An 11,870-nucleotide genomic window follows, 5' to 3' on the forward strand; every position below is an offset into this window, starting at 1 on the left:
TCAAAGACTAGGCACCGAGGAACGTGTGAACACTTTTAAGAATTATCAAAATTTGGACAATGTGTACAGTGGAAACAATGTTGATGACACATGTTTTTTTAACTGATGCTATATGACAAATATTGTCCATGGAAACTTGGTAAAAATCAAAGAACAATGAACCATGGATGACAAAGGGATTACAAAATGTTTGGAACAAGAACACATTATCCGGAACATTTGTGACACAAATAGCTATTGAAGCAGCAAATAAGTACAAAACACGTAAGAACAAGCTAACCAGTATGTCATTAACATGTAGGGAAGATTATTACAGTCAATTGTTAGATAGGAACAATAACATGAAAGCAACATGGGGTATACTAAAGAGCATTATTAAAAATGGTTCTAAGGATTACCCCCAATATTTTAGGCGGAAACAAAAAAAGTGACAGTATGAACAAAGTAGTAGAAAGCTTCAGTAAGTAAATATTTGTAAAAAATGGACCAAATCTAAAAGATCTTAGATAGACATCCCAACTCGATGTTCCTCAATAATGTGAAAAAATAGGAAATACTCAAAATTGTAAAGAAATGCGAATCCAAGACCTCAACTGACTGTGACTGAATCGATATGAAAGTGCTAAAAAAGGTATTGAAGACATTTCAGAACCTTTCATGTTTGTCAGAAATCAATCATTGAAAACAGGCACAACTGGCAGAAGTTGTACCGAATTATAAGACATGAGACAATCAGAAGTTTACAAACTACAGACCTGTTTCTTTACTTCTACAATTTTCTAAAATCAATTAAAAATGATTTAATGACAGATTGGACAAATTCATAAAAAAGTGGAACACTTGCAGAGAACCAATTCGGATACAAAGCTAACATTTTTACATCAATGGCATTAATCAAAATGACAGAAAATTACCAATGAATAGATTGTAAACAGTGTGCAGCTGCAGTGTTTATGGATCTAACTAAAGTATTTGACAAAATAAATCATAATATGTTAATCAACAAATTAGAATGGTATGTTATAATGTTGGTCTTGAACTGGGCAAGAGGCTACTTAACTAACAGTTAATATGTGAAGATAGGAAAACACACGTCCACAGCACTAAATAAATATTGTGGTTTACCACTGGGATAAATAAATACTATACTACTTCAATCTTTATATAAGCGACATTTGTACATCTTCAAAGGACGTAAAGTTCATACTATTTGCAGACAACATGATAGCATTTTGTCCAGGAGAGTGCACACAGAAACTAATACAAATAATAACAAAATAAATGAACACGCTAAATAGATAGTTTGACAAAAACAGACTTGAAGACCAAGACCGGAAATCACTCCATATTTTTTACTGCTCGCTAGTGTTACCATATCGGAGTTATTGTGCAGAAATATGGGGAAATAACTTCAAAAGTACACTTCATTCATCAACCGTGTTACAAAATAATTTAGAATAATACATAATGTTGGATATAGAGCACACAAACCCTTTATTTATGGAATCCAAAATATTGAAATCCAATGATTTGGAGGATTTGCAAACAGTTTAAATTATGCACAAATCGAATTATAATCTGCTACTCAAGAATGTACAATTCTTCTCGACAGAGATAAAAAACCTGAGAAAAATGTAATTTAAAACATTTGTATGCATGTACAACACTTACAACCTTTAGTATATCAGTATGTGCAATTAAAATACAGAATGGATTAAGCAAGAAAATCAAACAATGTACTAAATTAATCCAGTTGAAGAGCCTAGCCTCTTCAAGCTACAAGATATGTATTGAATTTATTGAAAATAAGATTATTAATCTCATTAAAATCATAACTGACTTTAACTGTGTATTAAGATAATTTACATACAATATGTAAATAATTACTATGAAGTGGAAAGTGGGCAGGATTTGCTACGTTCTATTCCTTATCAGTCATGTTGAAAAGAGAAATGAAAATATGCGACGCATCATGTTGAAATTGTATAGTTGTTCGAAATAAACTTCAACCAATAAAAAAATGAAGCTGTAAGAACACCCAATTGAAAAGGACCCTTCAAAGGTTCTTGAACCCGGAAATGGGGATACACGGAAGTACACATTACGGCGCAGTGATTCCTGAAAACAAAACGTAACACAAAAGCTACGGTGCAGTTTGTAATAATTTGTCACTAATTGTGATGTCATCATGTCAATTATCTTACGAGACCTCTGAACGTTGTTCAGCGTTTCGGATCAAGGACGTGATGATAGGAGTGTCCGTCATACAACACGGCGAAAAGGAGGGGCGACGCTCCTTTTCGTCAATGTGTATGACGTCACGTGCCCGGAGGCTGACAGTGGCGTTAACTGTGGAGGCGAGCAAAGTAGGAAGCGCGAGTTCATTTTTATAACCAAAGAAGCAAAATCCAACTATACCAAATGTAAAGTCGCCTGTGTTTTTATTTTTTGGATGTAACAGGATCTTCGATATGATATTTTTTAAATTGCTTCTCCCTCTTTGCTGCCTTCTTGATACCATAGGTAAGTTTTTTACAGGTAGTCAATAAAAGTCACCGCCTTACACCTAGCTAGAAGCGTTCATTTCACCAGCTCGGTGGCTAATAGTGACTATATGGTAACTGCTTCTACATGACTCTTCGTATTCTCATCTTGATACGGAGCCGGATTCATTCCTAAGATTTCTTTGCTATGTTCAAATTGATCAGGAAGTTCAAAGACAATCTGTCCCAAAAATAACGACGTGAGAAACTGTCATTTAAACATGGCGTTGTGCTAATGCATAGTCGCCCTCAATGTATTTGCTAAATCTGCACCAAGCAATGTGAGCAAATACAAGATCGTTATGAAATAAACCATTTCAATTGCTCTCAGAAAAGTTAGTTTTTATATTGTGGTGCAAAACTGCAGTGCATCACACTGAAAGGTGTTACTCATATATTGGTTACTTTACTGAGCTTTATGAGAGCAGACGGCCTCTAACCAAACAGTACAATCTTTAAGCTAAAAAAAATGCAACAGAACTAAATATTTTGTGTTTTGGGCAAGGCAAAAAAATGTATGCTTAAGTGGCTTAGACGATACATCCAAACTTTCTCCATGAAGGCTAGCATACAGAAAAAACTGAAAGATACATTTAAAAATGCTAAAAGTAATCAAATTCAGGTCAATACATCTTTAAACCAAGGGTGCCAAAAGTGGGGCCCATGGGCCTAATTTGGCCCGTCCAGTCGTTTCGTTTGGCCCGTAAAGGGTGGGAACTTATATTATTATGCTACTTGTGTTTTGCGCTTGAAATTAGCGGTGTCCCATTCGGATATTGACATAAGATATCGGTCCGCAAAAAACAAGTATGGGATTATATGTGCTTACATGTAACATCTTCGATACAAGCAGTCCTACATTACATTTACTAGTGCAAAGCTGGACAACAAGAATTTCAGACTAATCAGTCCCTTCAGGAATTCGCGTTGTCGCTATTGTGCTAATTCACGCAAATTTGACAGATCCCCGCGAATTATGCGCAGTCTCACAACTTTGTCCAATTACTGCATCTTTCCCGCATATTTTGGCTAATCAGCGTCATTTTCGCCAATGGAATTAGTCTCTGAACGACGCTCATGGTTTCTTGTGTAGATGAAGCAGGACAGCAATGTGTAACAATATATCATCTCTTTATTGCACTAACATCTTAGCTCAGACCTACGGCCAGTTCCTGTCTATGGTGCCAAGCCTTCTGGGTAATGTAGTTTAAAAACATTCACATGTATTTTAAAATGTATTTGTACATTTATTTAACCTTTATTTATCCAGGATGAGGCAATTACGAACAGAATTTAATTTATATTGCTCACTTAGCGAAAAAGTAGCATTTACATGACAGAGCTCTTATCAATTCTTATTTACCAACAAAGATTAGTGCTATAAATCGTTTTCAACAGGTCACAAATGCTCTTAGCATGCCGATGTAGATGTGTTGGAATATAAATTGACTTTTTGGATGAGCAAACACTTCATGTGTAAAACATACAATGTCTGCAATATCTGCAACTTGTGGACGACAGAGCAGACGGCGGACACTAAGGAAGCTTTTGGTCGGGATTATTTCTGTAATTATAATTGATTAATATTATTGTTAGTTATAACTAAAACCGTACATTAATTTGACAATTAACTCCAAATACAGTATGTGCTTTTATTGCCATTAAGTGTCTACTTTCAAGTCTGGTATAAAATGAGTAAAGACATCAATGCGGTGTTCCCAATTTTTGTTGCAATCCTGTGCATTTTGAGGCAAAAGTTAGAAGGTAACACAGCATGTTCTTAAAAGTACAAGTTGATTCAGTGTTATTGAAAAAATAAGCCTCAGAACATTGCAACCTTTGCTGCAACGTTCTGAAAATGAATTCAGGCGTTGTAGGCTAAAACAATCACAAAAAAGCCTGCAAAATTCTGGAGGGACAGACTAATGGTGTGTGGTGTTTTTTATGTTATCTAGAATTAGGATTAAAAAAAGAATACGATGCAGAGTGATATAAGTTGACAGGCTGACACCTCAAATTGATCTCTGAACGGCACAAGGTACGAAATTGTTGAAACAAGTTAAAAGTGCAGCAAGTCGCTAAAGAAGCAACTGTTTAAGACACGAGAGGCACTGACGTCAGCTACCTGCCGAGATGCCAAAAGCTAAAGGAAAAACTGAAATCCCGAAACGTTCGGTGTCAGCTGACACTGGACACAAGGGGGAACAAGATTGGAGGTTGGACACAGGACATGATGAGAATCAAGAAGGGATATTACAAAAACTATTCCATGACTTTGGAAAATAATTTAAAGAAGAAATGAAAGAAGAAATTAAAATAAGTTAAAGAAGATCTGAGAAACGCAACAACAGAACACAAACAAGATATGAAAATAAGTACAAAAAGTATAAAAACAAGCTAACAAGCATACTATGATCATGTAGAAAAGAATATTGCAGTGAATTATTGGACAGGAACAAAAACAATATGAGAGAAACATGGGGCATCCTCAATAGCATTAGGATTACCCCCAATACTTCTTAGACGGAAAACAAAAATAATGACAACATAAAGGAAGTACCGGTAGTTGAAAGCTTCAATAATTACTTTGTAAATATTGGACCAAAATTGGAAGAAAGGATTCCAGGTCCTGAGTTCATGGGATCTTTCTGTGTGGAGTTTGCATGTTCTCCCCGTGACTGCGTGGGTTCCCTCCGGGTATTCCGGCTTCCTCCCACCTCCAAAGACATGCACCTGGGGATAGGTTGATTGGCAACAGTAAATTGGCCCTAGTGTGTGAATGTGAGTGTGAATGTTGTCTATCTGTGTTGGCCCTGTAATGATCGGACATTACTTTAGTATACGGGAATATCATAACTTTGGAGGTGGTGACACCCCTGACAAACACTAGATCTATATCGTATTACCGTTGCGATCCGTGGGTTCATTTATTATTTGTGTAAGACCACAGCTATCAATTGTAGTCTGGAGCGCCACGCACTGAGGGTCCGATGGGGTATTCATATGGATATTACAGTCCCCCATTATGATTATATTGTCGGCGTGCGTCACTAGATCAGCCACAAACTCTGAGAATTCACTGATAATAGTCCGAATAGGGCCCTGGGGGGCGGTAGATAACAGCCAGGTCGAGAGGCAGCGGCGTGACAGACCTCATTGTAAGCAACTCAAACGATTTATATTTATTATTTTGGTTAGGTGTAAGGTTAAAGTTTTCATTGTTTATTAGTGCGACCCCCCCACCCCTTTTAAGGGGACGGGCAATATGTGCATTCATATAGTTAGGAGGAGATGCCTCATTTAGCGCAAAAAAATCGTCTGGTTTGAGCCAGGTTTCGCTAAGACCAATGACGTTAAGATTGTTGTCTCTAATGACCTCATTAACTAATAACGTTTTGGGAGACAATGATCTTATGTTTAAAAAGCCCATATTATAGGTATTGAGCTGTTTTGACGAGTTTTCGTTGAAATTATCCGTAGTAGCAATATTAATAATGTTGCATTTATTATGCGTAGTGCACTTTAAATAGTTTCGACCATATCTAGGAATTAAAATAATGATTGATGATAAATTGAACTGGAAATCTCATGTAAAAAATATACAACATAAAGTAGCAAGAAACACGTCAATAATGAATAAAGCAAAACATGTTGTAGACCAAAAATCACTTCATATTCTCTACTGCTTGCTAGTGTTACCATTTCTGAGTTACTGTGTAGAAGAAATATGGGGAAATAACTACAAAAGTACACTTCATTCATTAACGGTGTTACAAAAAAGATCAGTTAGAATAATACATAATGTTGGATATAGAGAACATACAAACCCTTTATTTATTGAATCAAAAATACTGAAATTCCACGACATAGTGAATTTGCAAACAGCTAAAATTATACACAAAGCAAACTATAACCTGCTACCCAAGAATATACAAAAATTCTCAAAAAAAGAGGAGAAATGTAATCTTAGAGAAAAATGTAATTTAAAACATTTGTATGCACGTACAACACTTAACACCTTCAGTATATCAGTATGTGGAATTAAAGGCCTACTGAAACCCACTACTACCGACCACGCAGTCTGATAGTTTATATATCAATGATGAAATCTTAACATTACAACACATGCCAATACGGCCGGGTTAACTTATAAAGTGCAATTTTAAATTTCCCGGGAAACTTCCGGTTGAAAACGTCTAGGTATGATGACGTATGCGCGTGACGTCAGTAGTTGAATCAGACATTTTGGAATAGGTCGGTCGCCAGCTTAAATCGTCTTTTTTCATCGCTAAATTCCACAGTATTCTGGACATCTGTGTTGGTGAATCTTTTGCAATTTGTTTAATGAACAATGGAGACTGCAAAGAAGAAACCTGTAGGTGCGATCGGTGTATTAGCGTCTGGCTACAGCAACACAACCAGGAGGACTTTGACTTGGATAGCAGGCGCGCTATCCGACGCTAGCCGCCGACCGCATCAATGATCGGGTGAAGTCCTTCGTCGCGCCGTCGATCGCTGGAACGCAGGTGAGCACTGGTGTTGATGAGCAGATGATAGCTGGCGTAGGTGGAGAGCTAATGTTATTAGCATAGCTCTATCGAGGTCCCGTAGCTAAGTTAGCTTCAATGGCGTCGTTAGCAACAGCATTGCTAGGCTTCGTCAGGGGGTACAGCATTAACCGTGTGGTTACAGGTCCAGAGTTTGGTAGTATTGTTGATATTCTGTCTATCCTTCCAGTCAGGGGCTTATTTCTTTTGTTTCTATCTGCAGTTAAGCACGATGCTATCACGTTAGCTCCGTAGCTAAAGTGCTTCGCTGATGTATTGTCGTGGAGATAAAAGTCACTGTGAATGTCCATTTCGCGTTCTCGACTCTCATTTTCAAGAGGACATAGTATCCGAGGTGGTTTGAAATACAAATCCATGATCCACAATAGAAAAAGGAGAGAGTGTGGAATCCAATGAGCCCTTGTACCTAAGTTACGGTCAGCGCGAAAAAAGATACGTCCTGCACTGCCCTCTAGTCCTTCACTCTCACGTTTTTCATCCACAAATCTTTCATCCTCGCTCAAATTAATGGGGGAATCGTCGCTTTCTCGGTCAACAATGGGGAAATGTGAGGAGACTTTCAACTTGTGACGTCACGCTACTTCCGGTACCGGCAAGACTTTTTTTTATCAGCGACCAAAAGTTGCGAACTTTATCGTCGATGTTCTCTACTAAATCCTTTCAGCAAAAATATGGCAATATCGCGAAATGATCAAGTATGACACATAGAATGGATCTGCTATCCCCGTTTGAATAAAAAAATGTAATTTCAGTAGGCCTTTAAATTATGGAATAGATTAAGCAAAGCAATCAAACAATGTACTAATATGATCCACTTCAAGAAACTCTTCAATCTTAAAGTGTTTACAAAGTACAAAGAAGAAGAACCATGATAAACATTCTGAATTTATTTCATCCATCCATTCATTTTCAAAATAATCTGACTCATCTCACCATATGAAATGCAACTTCACCAAGTATTATTTATTTATTTTTATTGTGATTACTTTTGGAGTATATTGTGAATAAATTGAGAACAGGAAGTGAACAAAAGTTATAGCAACTGTTATGTAAAAGAAAAGGGGTAGGATTAAATAAGCTCTGCTTATTCCTACTCCTTTTCAAACATGTTGAAAAGAGAAACTGGAAATTGTGATGTATCATGTTGTATGCTTGCATGTTCGAAATAAACTCAAACTCAAACTCAAATAATTGTAATGTAAGGTTGAATTGTGCATTTTCAAAGAAATGCTGTTGGACTTGTGAAAGAATGTTGTAATAGCATCTGAACTTTAGTTTTTTTGGTACAGAATGAAGGCTAAAACCCCCCATCTGTTTGGTTAGACTGAATTATGTGGTAGCATTTTTTTATTTTGGGAAAATCAATGATTTGTTCTTTAATCAAAGTAGCAGTTTGCTGACAGTGTTTCCGTCATTCTTAAGGTGAGGAACGTGAGTCTTTCTGCGGTAAATCTTTCTCTGTGCTTCCATGGACAAGTTGCTACGAGTCCACTAGAAGCCTTAGACTACAGCAAATAAAGCAGCACAAGCAGATAGGTGGAATCTCATTGCCTTTGGGAGTACTGTAGATATCATTTGTTTCTTCCATTTCTCAAGAGAAACAATTAATCTTTTGAAGGTCGCTGCAGTTAACCCTCTTAGCAAAGCTCCAAGTAAATTTTTGTTCATTCCAAAACCAGTATTGTGGTGGTCTGTAATGTAATGTAAAGTAGATTAGCATGTAAATAGAACTACTGAGACTGTTAAACATGTACAAAAATATAAATAATAATCAGAAATATTGAATGACTTCTGTTGAAACCAGCTATTTGAAACGCATGTAAACCTTAATTAGATGGTGTCTATGTTAAGGATTTGGATTAACACACGTACTATGTGATTGAAAATAAGAGCCCTGATGCATGTCCAGTATACATTTTGATTGGCCATTGGAACAGGCTTTCTACGCATTGCATGCAATTTATTCGTGGAAGATCCTGATACCACTTTTAACAACATTAATTAACAAGTGAAGAGGAGGGAGCTGAAGGGGCGTGGGAAGTTTACATAAACAAGGAAACAAGTGAAAGCTACATAAACTGAAAAAAGTCAATATTTGTTTAAAGTATATAAATAACTATAAATCTACATATATTATATAGAACAGTGGTCCCCAGCAGTCACACATAAGATTTTTAATTTTTTAATAAAAAAAAAAAAATTAAATCTACATAAAAACAGAATATATATACACTATATATCAATGTATATCAATACAGTCTGCAGGGATACAGTCCGTAAGCACACATGATTGTATTTCTTTATATAAAAAAAAAATAAATAAAAAATAAAAATAACCCCCCCGGTCCGCGGGACAAATTTTCAAGCGTTGATCGGTCCGCAGCTACAAAAAGGTTGGGGACCACTGATATAGAACATTCGGTGTCAAACTCATGGCCTGGTTGCCACATCATTTTTTGGGGTTTGTCACATTATTTCATAAGGTCAACCTTGGACCACCACATCATTTCACATCACTAAATGTGGCCCGCTGTGTAATTTGATGTAGTCAAAGTGTGGGACCTTATATAGTTAGTTAAGTTAAAGTTAAAGTACCAATGATTGTCACACACACACTAGATGTGGTGAAATGTGTCCTCTGCATTTGACCCATCCCCTTGTTCACACCCTGGGAGGTGAGGAGAGCAGTGGGCAGCAGCGGCGCCGCGCCCGGGAATCATTTTTGGTGATTTAACCCCCAATTACAACCCTTGATGCTGAGTGCCAAGCAGGGAGGTAGTGGGTCCCATTTTCATAATCTTTACTATGACTCGGCCGGGGTTTGAGATCACAACCTACCGATCTCAGGGCGGACACTCAAACCACTAGGCCACTGAGTATATTGCTTGTATTTCATTACATGACTTCTTTCCGGGAGTGAAAACCAGTGGTAGTCAACCAAGCCAAGATGACTGTTGTACTGCAAGCAGCGCGAGAACTATCTTTAGTACAAAAGAAGCTTAAATCTTCCTGCAGATACAAGCAAAGAAAATCTAACTGCAATGGAATAAATCCCTATACTTTATCAATAAAATATTTGAGCGATTTCAAGGATTATATGCCGGTCTCGTTCCCAGACATATCGAGCTATTGTGCTCCAGACGCCATTCTACACGACAAAAACTTGGAAAAGCATGGAGGTCTACAACTTCTTTGTGTGTAGCTAGGTCAGGGAAATTGGTATCAAGACTCCTGGATAAATATGCATCGTTTTTGCTAGGTTAAGGTTGCATTTCATGATTTCACTTCGCGTCTACTGCCATGTTTGTTGCTGTTGCACGCGCAGTTTACGAGTAGCTTCTTTTTTTTACCCATCTTTATTAAAATATGTCAACATTGTGTAAGTGCTGAAAGCTTCATTTATGATTGTTGCCTTTTGGTAAAAGCTTAACTCTTTCAGGTTTCGCTCACATTTGCTTTCTTTTATTTAAATTTGCCAATTTACTGCTATTAAAAACACTCATAGCAAACATGTGTTTAAGAAATACAAATAATATCAAGATAATACTTAAATGGAAAAATAATAGTCGTTAAAAGTTTATCAAACAAATCTTTAACGAAGTGATCACTGCAAACATTCTTCGATTCTGCTACCTTGGACTGGAGTGTGAGCTGCTTTTCTTGTCGTTGTTCTGTAAAATCTTGCACTGTTCCGCCCTTCTCTATTACCTCTGGAGTAACGCTGAAGAAAGGTTTATCCTACAGCCTACATCGTACAGCCTAAAACAACACAAGCATGGGGCGTTTTTTCTTTGAGAAAGGCTAAATGTCACCTAGTACCTATTGGGATCAGAGCTACCTTGATCACCACACATATTTAATGGGCGGGACCTGAGCCGGACGTGACGTCAGTAAAATCCAAGCAACAGACGGTGTGTGCCTTTCCAAATCATGTCCAAACAACTTAGTTTACCAAACATGGACTCCAATTAAGCTGTAGGAACATCTTAAGGATGATCAGTAGAAACAGGAGTTGTCTTTTGAGTTTCATGGCAAAGGATCTGAATACTTACTGTATGTACTTGTGATTTCTTAGTTTTTTATTTTTAATTGCAGAAATTTCTAAAAAAAAAAAAAAAAAACTTTTTCACTTTGTCATTATGGGATTTTTGTTTGTAAAATTTTGAAGACATACATTAATCAGTGACGTGCGGTGAGGTTGATGGCTGGTGAGGCTGATGGCTGGTGAGGCTCTGACTTCATCACAGTCAGATTTACAACGGGTTATGTTTAAAAGCTCATACCAGCATTCTTCCCTGCTTGGCACTCAGCATCAAGGGTTGGAATTGGGGGTTAAATCACCAAAAATGATTCCCGGGCGCGGCGCCGCTGCTGCCCACTGCTCCCCTCACCTCCCAGGGGGTGAACAAGGGGATGGGTCAAATGCAGACGACAAATTTCATTACACCTAGTGTGTGTGTGACAATCATTGGTGCTTTAACTTAACTTTAACTTTACACATAGAAACTAGCACACGAAAAAGCACCTTTTAATAAAAAAAACTTTATTATGGTCTTACTTTTACTTATAAATTAAGTCCATGCGCCGCAACTAAAGCCCTCACTTAAACTTTCCACGTGCAAGATTGAATCTATTTAAAAATGTAACCGAGGGTTTATAAATGTCACCTATACTGTATGAAACTACAAAATAACAAACACGGAGGCTCCAGTTTACACGAGGACCACTTTATTTACCTTCTTTCAAAAACCTCCGCTCC

The 11,870-nt window shown here is 37.3% G+C and overlaps 1 protein-coding gene across 1 annotated transcript in view; it reads left to right on the top strand.

The window, feature by feature from the left end:
* The first annotated feature begins 2,104 nt into the window (after positions 1-2,104).
* Positions 2,105-11,870, top strand: part of adam10a (ADAM metallopeptidase domain 10a) — a 30,233-nt gene continuing 20,467 nt past the window's right edge. Inside the window, exons 1-2 of the mRNA XM_061964084.1 lie at positions 2,105-2,366; positions 2,462-2,523. Coding sequence (XP_061820068.1) covers positions 2,472-2,523 — 52 coding nt within the window. The 5' untranslated portion in view covers positions 2,105-2,366; positions 2,462-2,471. The remainder of the gene's footprint in view (positions 2,367-2,461; positions 2,524-11,870) is intronic.

Source organism: Nerophis lumbriciformis, linkage group LG06, assembly GCF_033978685.3.
Source record: "Nerophis lumbriciformis linkage group LG06, RoL_Nlum_v2.1, whole genome shotgun sequence".
NCBI classification, from domain to species: Eukaryota; Metazoa; Chordata; class Actinopteri; order Syngnathiformes; family Syngnathidae; genus Nerophis; species Nerophis lumbriciformis.